The following is a 15,353-nucleotide window of genomic DNA, read 5'->3' as shown; positions in this document are numbered from 1 at the left end:
GGTCTTATAAAGTTATATTATATTAATAATCAATCTTTAGATAATTTATTTATTTAAATTTATTTTACAGGCTCACAACTTCCTTGCTTTCGCACTGGTGGTGCAGCAACCGTTCAAGGACTAAAGAATCGATTTCACTTAACATTAACAGAGGATCAATTACGACAACACGTCGAGGACCTCGTCGAGGGCAGCATTCATTCGTGGTCAACCAAACTATACGATCGATATCAGTACTTTGCCAACGGCACACTATAATTATTGTCGGTAAAATTATTGTATTTATTTTAAATTTTGCTTCCCGAAATTATTTTACATTTTCTTCATAAAAAAAAACAAAATATCAATTAAAATTTTACTGACTTTTTTAGTATCGCTAATTAATATATTTTCGATACACAATTAAAAATTGAAAAAAAAAAGTACAGACAAAATTTTGCTGGCACAAGAATGAAAATGAAATAATTGATTACAAAGCTTCCTTATATTTGTTTCATTTTAATTTATAATAATTTCTATTTGAAAAAAATTTTTTATTTTATAGTGACATGATTTTAATATCAATGCGTCAGATATTCATTAATATTTAATTTATAAAAACGATTAGATAATTTAATCAGTAGATTTTTAAGATATTATTTAAATAAACAAATGTCATTTTTTTTACCGTTTTAATTAACGATTATTATTTTATTTGATTTGATTTTTTTTTTTTTTTTTTTTTTTTTTTTTTTTTTTATAAATATAATTTCATTTCCAAATGATAAATGTACATGAGTAAATATCATAATTACGCTTCGGATAACAATTACATGTTGACGTATCATCATCGGTGCAGACTAATATGGTAATTGACTGAAGATTAAAACTAAATCATTATAAATTGCTAGATGATTTTTAGCTTAAATTTAAATAAATTAATAAATAACTGAATAATTTGTCGATGGTGCCTTATTTGTAGGTAATGATACAGCCAAATGATGCTGGTTATAAGCATGAATGTTGTATCGTTGTATCGAACACATATGAATGTTGCAAGCAATGATTAATCTGTAAATCTGTAAAATAAAAAACTATTAATTAAATTGTCGTTTTCTTTTTTTTTTTTTTAAACGATCGGCAATTTTTATTAGCTAAAAAAAATTAATAAATATTAAATATTGTATTACGAAAGGATGAATTGCTGAATCTTTAATTTGTAAGTGGTCTAGAAAAATAAAACATAAATTAAAGATAAAGAGAATATGAGTGATTAATATTATTAATATTAATAATAATAATAAAATAATTAAAAAAGATCTTTTGATGTATGTGAACCATCAATTATGGTTATCTTTGGATGAGAGATGAATACTCAAATTATTTAAAAAAAATGAGAGGTTAAAATTTACTACTTTATATAAATATTATTTACTACTAATTTAAAAAAATTTAATTAAGTATAGATATATAAATAAATAATTATATATAAATATAAATATATTAATAAATAATAGTTAATCTTGGAAGAAATCACGATTGAAAGTTTTTACATGTTCTTATTATTGCATAGTTTCATCGTTGTAATGCAAGAAAAAATAATTATCTTAGCTAATGATCAGACGAATTATTTAATAAAAAGAAAAAAAATTAAATTTCACCGTTATATCTTTATTTAAGGTATTAAATTATATTTTAAAAAAAAAGAATTAATAATATTGTATGTACATAAACTAAAGCATTAAAAAAAATTTTAATTATTATTTAAGAAATAATTATATGTACGAAGCAAAATCAAATTTAACGCGGATAAGCAGATCCACATAATTATTCATTTTTATCTTTTGTTTATTATTATTATATTTAACATATATAATAAATATCTTTAATTTTTCACTTGCATCATCAATTATTATTTATTTATTTTTTTTTTTTAATTTAAATACTGACTCTGATAATTACGTAAATACGCAATTTATTATTATCAATTATTTTTTTTACTTATTAAGTATGTATTGACGAAAAAATGTAATTATTTTTTTACAATTACTCTTTATAATTATTTTATTAAAATGTGTGGCTGCTTTATCTAAAAAAAAAAAACATCGTTATTTTCCGAGCTTATTAAAAAAAAAAAGTATATTGAATAAACATGCATTTTTGTCCTTAAATATTGTTTATTTTAATTAAATCCTTACCTTGTTTTAATTATATAAAACATTTATTATTAAAAAATTTCTTTAATCAATGGATATTAATAATAAATAAAAATGAATAAATTCAATAAATGCTTTTATTTTTTCTTTTTGTAATAACCTATTGAATAATCATACAGTTCTGGATTAACGAATATTCCTTCGTTATTTAGTAGGTAGTAAAATCGCTTATTTTTCAGTGATAGTGTCATATATCTGACTAATTCATCTCGATGTTTTCTCGCAAATACCTGAAATAAATATAATCGGTAATTCAGTATCACAATGAAACTTGATATATTTTTTTAACAAGTTTCCATTAAAGTTACTTAATTAATCTAAAGAAATTAATCTTTGAATTCAAGAGTTATCATTAATTTTATCTATAGAAATTTAATTATGAAAAGTGATAGCAGTAATAAATATTCCGAGTTTTTTTTTCTAATCTTCAATACGTTATTAAAAAATAATTGTTTAAATAAAAAAAAAAAATTAATATAGCACATTTTTAAAATGGACTAAAAACTATAATATAATTTTTCAGTGCCTCATGAAGATGTAAAACGAAAAACGTGGGGCGCATGCAATGAATAACTGTAAGAAGTGTAGATAGGAGTTATCATTGAGAAAACTCACCCATCGTTTCATATAATGTGCAGTGCAATAAAATTTTCAGTTGAACATATATTCATATATTGAACATTATTTATATATCGATTATTTGTTGCATGCGCCCCACGTTTTTCGTTATAAATTTTACAAGTATTTTCACATCTGTATGTGATATTTGTAAACTGCAGAAATGCGTAAATAAATAAATAGCTATTAAACATTCACAATTATAAACTTTCAGGATTATCTGTAAGAAGCTCGGAATCTGCAAGGGGTTTTAAATCTTCATGTGGCTCCGAGAAATTATATTATAGTTTTTAGTCCGTTTTAAAAATGTACTGTATAAAAAATTTTTTTTTTCAATAATTATTTTTAATAGCTATAAAAATACGTGTAAGATTTAGAACCAAAAACTTGGGACGCATTAATAGTTCAACTAAACATTTTATTGCCCTGCAAATGATATAAACCCATGTGTAAGTTTTCTCATTGATAGCTTCTCTCTACACTTCTTACAATTATGTATTGCATGCGCCCCACGTTGTTCTTTTTAAATCTTATAGTATTTTCATAGCTATTCAAAATTCACAATCACAAATTTCCAGGACTATCTAAAAGAAGTTTGTAATTTTTATGGGATTTTAAATCTTCATGATGCTTAGAAAAATTATTTTATACTTTTAAGCCTGTTCAAAAATGTGGTATATTAAAAATTTCATTTTCTTTTAATAATTATTTTCTGTTTTTAGTATTGTCTGCGTGAAATTTTGCAATCGCTTTTAAACACCTTGATAAGATGACAGAGACATGCGATTTATCGATTTACACACTCAACTATTCAAAAATCTATTAAAAACTTATTTAAAACATCGCTTTATTCTGTTTGCTTATCTGTCGTCCAGTTGTGAGTTTATATTCAAGAATATAACTCATCCAGAAATTAGTTTTAAATTAATTATAAAAATTTGTACCGAATAGACAAACGAATACGAAAGCGAGTTAATATTGCATTGTCCCGCCCTGTTTAAAAATATTGATTGGAAAGAATTAAAAATGATGAAATTCGAATTCTTTTCGATAATTTCAATTCTTTTGTTTGTATATATAGATATACAGTTTGCATGGAGTGAACGCTTCTCATTTTTTTTCAATCAGTATTTTTAGCCAGGGCGAGTCAAAATTTAAGTCGTACAGTGAACATAAAAAATGATAGTCATTTTATCACAAGTATTTCAAACTTATATTTATGAAAAATGTATATGTTTTGTTAATTTTTCAATGTTTTATAAAAATAAAAATAAATTTCGCGATTTATTTACATACTTTTAATAACTTAGTCATCTTAAAAAAATCGAAGAGTATAAAGATAATATGATTATTGGAATTATGATATAATAAACTATAAAGTTTTAAAAATCCGTAAATGATTCTATGAAAGTATAATTTAATCGGTAATAAAATTACTATAGAAATATTTAGTGAAGTTTGAAAAAAAAAGATATTTAAAATACCTCATCAACAGGGGCAGTTATTTGAACATCTTTTTTCCATGGATGATAAGTAACAAATGTTACTTTGTTACCACCTTTATGTAAAATAATATATTTTATTGAACGTACTGTCAATACCCAAAGTAGAATTGATGATGCAAGACCTGTAAAAATTTATGCATCATTAATTCTTAGTCAGTGATAATTAAATAATTTATATTACCTGCTACAAACGGCAATGAAAACGTAAAAACAATCAAAAAATTTCGTTTACAATAAGCTAAAACAGATTCATTTACTTCATATTTTGGCATCCAATCAATCAATAAAATAGTGATAGCAGTGAAAAGTATAAATTGAAAAACTGAAAGTACTGTCAGCCCAATAAAATATCGTGGCGCTTCATATTTATAAAGCAACACATTATTTATAACATTTGTATTTACTTCTCCGAATTTAGCATCTAAATTGTTATTTCTTATCTGATAAATATTTATCGTCACTCGAGGTTTCAATATTCTATTTTTATTTAGAAAATCACTGTTCCTAAAACAATATTTAAAATATTATGATCCTGAAGTTAAGCAGACACTTAATATTTTTTTTTTTTTTTTCAATTTCATTGAAAAAAAAAAAACTACACATGTAGAAAATTAAAAAAACTATAGGTGAAATTTTCTGAAGTATTTTTTTTTTAATTTATCGTTGAAAGAAAAAAACTAAAAATTAGACGTTGGCTATTTTCAGTATTATAAAATATTAATGAGCGTGAATGTAGCTGACAAATGGTAATTTTTAAAATTTTTGAATAAATAAATAAAATGTAAGTAGAATAAAAATAAAAAAATGCATCATTAGATAATTGGAAAATCATTATGCCTATTGTTTTTAATTATATTACTTTAATTAATAAATTTATTTGTATAAAATTTATCAATTGTCTTTGCTATATTCACACTCATAAATATTATAATTAAACAATAAAGTTCAATTGTTTACTTAAATTCCAATACCTTAGTCTACATGGTGATTGTAATGTTTGAAAATATTTAACATTACGTATTACATGATTGCTGTACGAAATTAATTTTGTTTTTGAAAATATTTTTAATAAACTTTGCGACATTTTTTAAATTATTAATTTTTATTTATGTAATATTAAAGGTTAACTATTATTAAAGCTAACCTCTTTAAAAAATTTATTAAACTTTAACAAAGCATTATTAGTTAATCGTATATTTATTTTTTAAAATTATAATGATTAACTAAATAATAATAATTAATCAACAAGTACTTTTATAAATAATAATGTAATTGTTACAATTTAAATTATACATAAATTCGTAAGCTTTAATGGAGCCGGTAAAAATTAGATGGCGTTCAATGCTTAAGATATTTAATTTTACATTCTTTTTTTTTTTTTTTTTTTTTTTACAATACAAAAGTAAGAAAATAGTTTACATGAGAAATAAAAAATAAAAAGCCTGCAATAATAAAAAAATTTAAAGTCCTCTAATTTTATCAATAATTTTATAAAAATCATTCTTATCATTAGCAAACATTTCATAAATTCTATAAAAGAATCTTTCAGCAGACAACTCTATAAATAATCGACGTCTTTCAACAGCTTCATATTTTTCTTGAGCTTCTTGTAATTCATTAGATTCAACCTCAATATCTGGAATAGATTCTTTAATTACTTTTATTTCATCTTCAAATTTCTTATTTAAATCACGGAGTTTAGCTTCATCCATTTTAGCCCGTAATTTAATATTTTTAATTAAAACTTTTCTTTCATCATTCTTAGACAGTCTTTCATCTTTTTCTTGCTCCATTATTTTCTTTTTCTCTTGCAACGATTCTAACTGATTATTATGTGAGTTAATCATCGATTTATATTCATTTATTTGTTTCTTCATACTTTCATTTAAATACTTTATAGCTTCACCCTTTGGTTTAAATTCATCAATGACTTTAAAATCAATAAGCGAAGTACGTGGCAAAGTAAACTGATCAGCATTTTCTGATACATTAACAACAATATCTTTATTGTAAGCCAAAACAGCTGAATTTAATTTATCGAGCATACTCGAATGTTTCATATCAAGTGTCCAAACTTCTTTCTGCAATTCTTCTAAATGTTCATTGAATGTATGCAAATATTTCTGTAACTCAGAACATTTTCTTAATATTTCGTCATGCTCTTCAACAGTCATCACCTGAGATTTAATACAATGATTAAGGTCATCAAGTTTCTTTAATAATTTATCTTTATCTTTGTCTAAACGTTCAACATCACTTTGTAATTTTTCAATTTTAAGTTCTTCATTTTTAGAAAATTCAATCTGAGCATTTTCATAAGCTGTTTGCTTAAGTTCATCCTCTTCCAACAATTTAACTTTTTCTTTAGATTCTTCAAACTTTCTCAAAATCTGTTCGTACTGTTTATCAAACTCATCAGATTTTTTCTGTGCCTCTTCAGCTTCTTCTTCAACACGTTGTTTATTATCTTCATTACAACCCAAATCATCAGCGATACCTTGTGCATATTTTTTAATTAATTTTTCTTCTTCATCAACTTGTCCGTCATTCCAAGCAGTATAAAGTTCCAATAATTTTGTAAATTTATTGCGATTTATTATTTCACTTTCCTCAGCATCAACAAACGGTAAACTGTGTAACTGAAATTTTTCAAAAGCCACATCTTTGGCTTCACAAATTTCAACGAGCCAAGACAACCAACCGAGTACATGAGGCCAAGAGTGCATTGTGTTTGCTGTTTTTAACCAAGATTTCGCCATCGTACCCGGATAATGAATTTTTTTAGCAATCTTAGGTAATTCTTCCATATAATTATTTGAATTTAATTCCTGTTTGACGTGAAGAAATTTTAATAAAAAGTCTGATGCTGATACAAAAATTTTTAAAGACACTGGTCTTAAACTGCCATTAGAATTAAGAATTGATGACTGATGAGCATTGCTGAAGAAAGTATCTATTCTATTGAGCATTTGTCCTTGAAAATTCTTATCACTCAAAGGTCTAGTGTCTTTCTTTGATGAATTATTGCTGTTTAATCCACTAGCACGTTCAGCTGATGGTGATCTTCCTCTAGGACCTGACGGTAAGTCTAGATAAGGTTTGTTAGAACTTACTCGCGGTGTTATTGGAGTTGTCAATTGGTTATGAGATCCAAGAGATGCTTTACCTATTAATTATTTAAGTAAATGAATAAATTCAAATAATATATTATAAATATTTAATTTAATTATACTAACCTAGAATACTTGGAGGTTTTAAATTAGAACGTCTGATACTACCACGATCAGACGAAGCACTTCTGATCCTAGGTCTTGGTATTTGTGAATTAACGTCATTACTTGAGAGTACTTTTGGTTTTCCGATATTTGATACTCTGGGTTCTGAACGAATTTTGTCATCTCGATCCATCAATGATACTCTGATAGGATTTAAAGACGATTTACGTCCTGTTGAAGTTTTTCTCATTTTTATTTATTCTTCTAAGACTGTTTGGTTTAAAAAAATTTATTTTTATTTCTAATCTAATTATTTAACACGGTAAAAATTGTTTGCAATGATTGTTTACGTTGATAACAACACTCATATTGAAAACATTCAAACTGATTCAAACCTTCAACGGTAAACCAAAAGTTTGTTATGAATGAGAGAAAAACCTAATGACAGTTTTCAAAATTAATAATGGATACAAAACGTAAGGCGGCGCTTTCAAATAGATTTTGTGATGGCACATTTACATCTCTACCGTAAAAGTCTCTACCTCCCCTGATAACACGAGTTGATCGAGAAAAAGTTGGTCATTCATTAGTTTCCGACCAACTTGACGACAAGTTATCGACAACTTCAGCTTTTGCAACTTTTGGCTACAAGTTACCGCCAACTTTCTCAGAAAGTTGGCGGCAGTATGGAGCCGCAACTGGAATGCAAGTTTCTGAGGAAATTGAAAGTAAACTTACTGTCAACTTATGATCACCAACTTTTGCAAGCAACTTTTGCCACCAACTTTCTCAGAAAGTGATAGTCAACTTTTTGGATTTACAACTTTTGCCACCAACTTTCTCAGAAAATGTCGGGTCTGGCGCATTTACCCAGTGGGTATTTTGTTAAACGTTTTTTTAAGTTGGCACATGTAGGTTCCGATCTAGAAACATCTGTGAGGTGGGGATAGACTATTAATCAAGTTGGTAAAACAGAAAATAAATTCAAATATTTAAAACATCGAAAAAATTTTAATTAATGATAAATGTATTTACATAAGAACACAACAAATAAATTTATATACAATAAATTACGATTAATCATTTTAGTAAAATACTTTTAAGCTTAAATAAATAATGGGGAATTCGCACACTGCAAATTCCCAACCGGAAATTAAAAATTGTTTTTAAGCTCTCATCTGAGCTTTAAATATCTATCCTTGGGAATTTGCACAGTGCAAATTCCCAGCCATAAAATTAAAAATGGCGCACTTTGAGCTTGTATTTGAGAAAATTAATTTTCAAACTCAATTATTAATCACTGGGAATTTGCACAGTGCAAATTCCCAGCTATTAAATTTAAAATGCCGCATCTTGAGCTCGTATTTAAAAAAGTAAATTTTGAAACTCAATTATCAATCACTGGGAATTTGCACAGAGCAAATTCCTAGCAGTTAATTAAGAATAACGCATCTTGAGGCTGTATCTCAACTTAAACGCGATATATATATATATGTATATATATATATATATATATATATATGTTCAAAAAGAGTTCGGAATCGTAAAAAAATGGGTGGGAAGACTCGGGCAAATAAAGTTTATTCAAATCTTGCATCGATAATTATTTATTAAAATATTGCATTCAAGTTTTATATAAATTAGATTTATAATAATTATAATAATATAATTAAGATTTATATAATTATTTATTGAAGGATATTTTTATTTGAATTATACCATATGAAAATCCTACCAAAATATTACTGTATCAATTATTTTTTATATGAAATTTTTTCATTACCACGAAACATCCCTTCAATTTTGTAACTTTACCATTTGAAAACTCCACCACAACTATTTTAGCCATGAAAATCTGATCCAAATCTATGTATACCTGAAATATCTATGCCATTTAACAGTTGAACCAAATAAAGTCTACCATAAATATTTCTACCCCTTATTAAATTTACCACAACACAACTTTACAAAAAAAATGCTTAACCAATTAACAAATTTACCTAATAATATTTCTATCTCATGACAACTCTAACACTTTTTTAACTCAACCAGTTTAAAACACTACCATAATAATGCCTACCATGAGAATTAAACTTCTTTACCTCATAAATGTGTTATCATATGATAAAAAGTACAGAAAATATCAATTAACTTCCGTTGGTAAGATAGACATTGTGGTTACATAGCTATTATCTAGATTAAAATGTAAATATTATCTTTTGATAAAGCTTTGTAAGAGCATTATACTTTTGGAATTGGTTGTAATAAATTTGATACAATTATTAATTTGGTGCAAAATATTAATAGTCTTTATAATTGCGAAATATTAAATTTTTTTTTTTTTTTTTAATTTATTACTGTAGAGTTAAAAAATCCATAATTATAGATTAATATATTTTTTATTGATATATTTATGGATAATTAAAGTTACTTTTATTATTTATAATGGATGATATATTCGTTTCATCAATTAATCATTAAGAAAAAAATTACTCGTTGAAATAATCTTAAGTTATAAATTTTTATTTAATTTTCAATGACATTAAGAGTACATTAAAATAAAAAGGAATTTGTTACAATTTGTTACACGAACGGCGCTTTGAAGTCTAAGCTTATTGAGGGGGCACATGCGCCCAATCACTTTTATATGATTGGGATACTCTATCGAATAATTTAAACTTTTCAAAAGCATAGAAATGTCCTCTAGGAAGTCCGACGAATTCTCCACACAAGTGTATACACTGTGATAATTCTACTCTATAAATTATTGATCATAAGGACCAATTGTACATAAACCTAAAATTATAAATATTTTATGATTAATAAATAATGTAGATAAACATTTTTAGATATAAATTTGTATTGTATTAGTAATGTCGTACATTTATGATGTAAAATTATTATGTAATAAAGTAATTATTATAATTATGTCAGTGTCATACAAGTAATTCTCGCATCGTACGTTGCCTTTGTTAAAAATTTCAACTTTTGTTTTACGTATTTCCAAAGTTTGCCTTCTCTAGAGCTCGAAGCTGAGACAATATATTTCCCTTTATGGCCAAGAAACTTGACACGTGTGTCGTGACCAACAGTTGACAAAAGTTCCGACACTTGTTCTATGTCTCAAATTTTCAGTGTACCATTTTCCAGTCCAATAACGATAACATTGTCGCTGATAAATTCAACTCAAACGATTTTAGAGTCCAGTGTAATTTCAGCATAAAGACCAGCATTTTCCACCGTGTAAGCGTCCAGCTGATTGTTTGCCACCATCAAATATTTGAAACCGTCTTGACTCCACCGTAAGACGGTTATATTTTTAGCATTAAGTTTCAACATCGGTACTAAATTCGTCGCGTAAACTTGTTGTCTTTTTACCAGGTTCCGTGTCTGAATTACTCCGTCAGTATCAACTGATAATGCTAATTTACCAGTGAGATGAACTGCTAATGTATTTAATTTTGAATTTTCGTGAGCTGACGTCCAATGTTTTTTCAACTGCCAATTTCCACATCTTACTAATCCTATGCTGCCATCGCTGCATACGCGTAGTGACTGTAGGTTGCTCATAACTTATTAATCACATATTGACCAATTAATATTTATTTAAACTCCATTTGTAGGTACAGTAAATTCTGTAACATTTATACCAGACGCAACTCATCTCCTTAGTTGTAGCAGCGATGGCAGCATAGGATTAGTAAGATGTGGAAATTGGCAGTTGAAAAAACATTGGACGTCAGCTCACGAAAATTCAAAATTAAATACATTAGCAGTTCATCTCACTGGTAAATTAGCATTATCAGTTGATACTGACGGAGTAATTCAGACACGGAACCTGGTAAAAAGACAACAAGTTTACGCGACGAATTTAGTACCGATGTTGAAACTTAATGCTAAAAATATAACCGTCTTACGGTGGAGTCAAGACGGTTTCAAATATTTGATGGTGGCAAACAATCAGCTGGACGCTTACACGGTGGAAAATGCTGGTCTTTATGCTGAAATTACACTGGACTCTAAAATCGTTTGAGTTGAATTTATCAGCGACAATGTTATCGTTATTGGACTGGAAAATGGTACACTGAAAATTTGAGACATAGAACAAGTGTCGGAACTTTTGTCAACTGTTGGTCACGACACACGTGTCAAGTTTCTTGGCCATAAAGGGAAATATATTGTCTCAGCTTCGAGCTCTAGAGAAGGCAAACTTTGGAAATACGTAAAACAAAAGTTGAAATTTTTAACAAAGGCAACGTACGATGCGAGAATTACTTGTATGACACTGACATAATTATAATAATTACTTTATTACATAATAATTTTACATCATAAATGTACGACATTACTAATACAATACAAATTTATATCTAAAAATGTTTATCTACATTATTTATTAATCATAAAATATTTATAATTTTAGGTTTATGTACAATTGGTCCTTATGATCAATAATTTATAGAGTAGAATTATCACAGTGTATACACTTGTGTGGAGAATTCGTCGGACTTCCTAGAGGACATTTCTATGCTTTTGAAAAGTTTAAATTATTCGATAGAGTATCCCAATCATATAAAAGTGATTGGGCGCATGTGCCCCCTCAATAAGCTTAGACTTCAAAGCGCCGTTCGTGTAACAAATTGTAACAAATTCCTTTTTATTTTAATGTACTCTTAATGTCATTGAAAATTAAATAAAAATTTATAACTTAAGATTATTTCAACGAGTAATTTTTTTCTTAATGATTAATTGATGAAACGAATATATCATCCATTATAAATAATAAAAGTAACTTTAATTATCCATAAATATATCAATAAAAAATATATTAATCTATAATTATGGATTTTTTAACTCTACAGTAATAAATTAAAAAAAAAAAAAAATTTAATATTTCGCAATTATAAAGACTATTAATATTTTGCACCAAATTAATAATTGTATCAAATTTATTACAACCAATTCCAAAAGTATAATGCTCTTACAAAGCTTTATCAAAAGATAATATTTACATTTTAATCTAGATAATAGCTATGTAACCACAATGTCTATCTTACCAACGGAAGTTAATTGATATTTTCTGTACTTTTTATCATATGATAACACATTTATGAGGTAAAGAAGTTTAATTCTCATGGTAGGCATTATTATGGTAGTGTTTTAAACTGGTTGAGTTAAAAAAGTGTTAGAGTTGTCATGAGATAGAAATATTATTAGGTAAATTTGTTAATTGGTTAAGCATTTTTTTTGTAAAGTTGTGTTGTGGTAAATTTAATAAGGGGTAGAAATATTTATGGTAGACTTTATTTGGTTCAACTGTTAAATGGCATAGATATTTCAGGTATACATAGATTTGGATCAGATTTTCATGGCTAAAATAGTTGTGGTGGAGTTTTCAAATGGTAAAGTTACAAAATTGAAGGGATGTTTCGTGGTAATGAAAAAATTTCATATAAAAAATAATTGATACAGTAATATTTTGGTAGGATTTTCATATGGTATAATTGTCTAATGGTAAAAAAGTTAGGGTAGAACTGATCTTGATAGAATTATAGTTGGAGTAGAAATTTTTACGGTAGAGATGAAAATGTACCAGATTTTCATGGCTGAGATGGTTGTGGCGAAGTTTTCAAATGGTAAAATTATTAAATTTGAAAGATGTTTCGTGGTAAAAAAAAAATTGGTATGAATAATAATTAATATAGTAATATTTTGGTAGGATTACAGTAATTGAAGGTTGTAATTAATAGTTTTTTCTATAATCACAGAGATCACCAATACAAGTACGATGGAAAATAAACTATCTTATGGGAAAGTATAAAGCCTGTAAAGATATTAATGATAAAAGTGGTAGGGAGTTCAAAAGTTGTGAGTACTTTAATGAAATAGATGAAATACTGCAGAAAAAATAAGATTGTTCTGCTTCGACTTACGCAGTTTCATCTACCCCATTGGGTAATAACAAAAATTCAGCTTCATTACCTTTAAAGAACAATACAGATTCCGTGAAAAAAAAAAAAATATTTTAAAAAACAAGTACAAGAAGAAACACCAAGTTTATTTAAACCGTTAAATACATCAGTCAACAACCCACCTGATGCAACATCTAATAATACACCTCTGCCCGGCACTAGCTCCATGAAAACAAGTAAAGGTTCTCAAAACCACGAACAAACATCAAGTTCATTAAAACAATTAAACCCATTAGTTGATAATGCATCTAGTTCAACATTTTCCAATAACATATCTCCTCGCGGCACTGGTTCTAAAAATGCTAAAGTTAAAACAGAAATAGAAAAACAATGATTAGAGTATCTAAAAACAGAAGATCGGTCAAAAGCAACTGAAGAACGTTTTGAAAAAATGATGAAAATAAAATCAGATTTAAACACTCTCAAAAAACGTTATTCGAGCCTTCGTGAACGCGATCTAGAAGAAAGACAAAGAATAAGTGACAAAAAGCTGAATTTGAAACAAGAAAGACATAATGAACGATTGGAAGTGGAAAAAAAGAAATTCCAATTGTTGTCAAAACTTTTGAATCGTAAAGCAGAGTTATCAGATTCAAATTATGATTAAATAACGTTCAGTAGAAAAATTAAGAAGCCATCAAACTTGATAATAATTAGCATAATAACATTCTTAAACGGCAATGTGTCATTATAGATTAACATTTGTATGATCTAGTTTGCAGCGATTATATAAAATATCACAATTATAATTTATATAAATATTTATAATTGTACATATTTTATATATAATTTCTTTAAATGATTGCCAAATCAAGTAGTATTATTAATTTTCAAAATATTTATAAGACTGAAACAATATTTTTATATGTCTTAAAATTTATATATCTTATAATTATTTAGTTATGTGATTAAAAATTCTATTGTTTGATATCATCTTATTCTTATATTATTAAAGTGAAAGTATATAAATGTTAAGGCTTTTTAAATAATAATGTATCGTTTATAATTCCGATTACAATAGATGCTCAGATGCTTGCAACTGGAATGCAAGTTTCTGAGGAAATTGGAAAGAAACTTACCGTCAACTTATGATTTCCAACTTTTGCAAGCAACTTTTACCACCAACTTTCTCAGAAAATGTCTATCAACTATTGGAGGTACCAACTGTTGGCGGTCAACTTGGTGTCCAGTTGCGGCTGCAAGTTTCTCGTCAGTTTCCCGCCAACTTGGCTATCAGAGCTGGGAAAAACCCTTAACCACGTCGGATAACAGCACAGCTGCAGAGTGGACGAAGCCGGTAGTCAAGAGGAGACCCGATTCTGCCGCTCATGTGACATCAGATGAACCAGCCCCTGGGACGGATCCCCCCCCCCCCACACTCAAGCCATCAGCGCGGGTTTGCTATAATATAGATATCAACACGGATTTATGATTATAAAACGGATTTATCAATTCTTTAAAAGTTGATGTTTTTTTGGTCCTATATATATTTATTTATTTTTTTTATTTATCTATATTATATTTATTTCTTTTAATATTTATGTGGATTTTTTTCTATTTAGGAAATTATTTAGTATTTTTTTCTATCGATATTTTTAACTATCCAAAATTTTTATTTACCATATGGTAATACGAAAAATTTATAATTATATAAATTGCAATTTATATAATTATAAATTTTTTGTTTTTATAAATTTTGATAATTATCAGTTTATTCAAATAGATTAATTTATATTTATCTATTTTCTTATTTGATTCAAATTATTTTTTTTTAATTTACCCATTTAACAATCTTGTGAGAATCTTGCGTAAACCTGGTCTCAAATCCGCTAGTTGTCTATGTCTTTA

The 15,353-nt window shown here is 26.8% G+C and overlaps 4 protein-coding genes across 6 annotated transcripts in view; 2 read left to right on the top strand and 2 right to left on the bottom strand.

Annotated features, from left to right (window-relative positions):
* The window catches only part of LOC103575529 (phosphatidylinositol 4-kinase beta), a 50,750-nt gene extending 49,665 nt beyond the window's left edge, over positions 1-1,085 (top strand). For all 3 annotated transcript variants that reach the window (XM_053741471.1, XM_053741470.1, XM_008555358.3), the window contains one exon: positions 71-1,085. In XM_053741471.1, coding sequence (XP_053597446.1) covers positions 71-258 — 188 coding nt within the window. In that variant the 3' untranslated portion in view covers positions 259-1,085. The remainder of the gene's footprint in view (positions 1-70) is intronic.
* A 1,169-nt stretch (positions 1,086-2,254) lies between these two features.
* Positions 2,255-5,640, bottom strand: LOC106694118 (transmembrane protein 223). The gene is made up of 4 exons (XM_014444333.1): positions 5,290-5,640; positions 4,500-4,822; positions 4,298-4,440; positions 2,255-2,425 (listed from the first exon to the last, which is right to left on the bottom strand). The coding sequence occupies exons 1-4, from the start codon at positions 5,400-5,402 to the stop codon at positions 2,273-2,275; spliced, it is 732 nt and encodes a 243-aa protein (XP_014299819.1). The 5' UTR covers positions 5,403-5,640; the 3' UTR covers positions 2,255-2,272.
* Positions 5,641-5,720: 80 nt separating this feature from the next.
* LOC103575527 (kinetochore protein NDC80 homolog) lies at positions 5,721-8,087 on the bottom strand. Its single transcript, XM_053741469.1, has 2 exons — positions 7,555-8,087; positions 5,721-7,484 (listed from the first exon to the last, which is right to left on the bottom strand). The coding sequence occupies exons 1-2, from the start codon at positions 7,781-7,783 to the stop codon at positions 5,779-5,781; spliced, it is 1,935 nt and encodes a 644-aa protein (XP_053597444.1). The 5' UTR covers positions 7,784-8,087; the 3' UTR covers positions 5,721-5,778.
* Positions 8,088-11,059: 2,972 nt separating this feature from the next.
* On the top strand, positions 11,060-13,839 carry LOC103572885 (uncharacterized). The gene is made up of 4 exons (XM_053741566.1): positions 11,060-11,090; positions 11,157-11,560; positions 13,302-13,401; positions 13,571-13,839. The coding sequence occupies exons 1-4, from the start codon at positions 11,060-11,062 to the stop codon at positions 13,837-13,839; spliced, it is 804 nt and encodes a 267-aa protein (XP_053597541.1).
* Positions 13,840-15,353: the final 1,514 nt, after the last annotated feature.

The sequence above is a fragment of the Microplitis demolitor genome, chromosome 8, assembly GCF_026212275.2.
Source record: "Microplitis demolitor isolate Queensland-Clemson2020A chromosome 8, iyMicDemo2.1a, whole genome shotgun sequence".
NCBI lineage: Eukaryota > Metazoa > Arthropoda > Insecta > Hymenoptera > Braconidae > Microplitis > Microplitis demolitor.
Note: the sequence above shows the minus strand (reverse complement) of the source record. Positions and strands in the feature narration are given on the sequence as shown.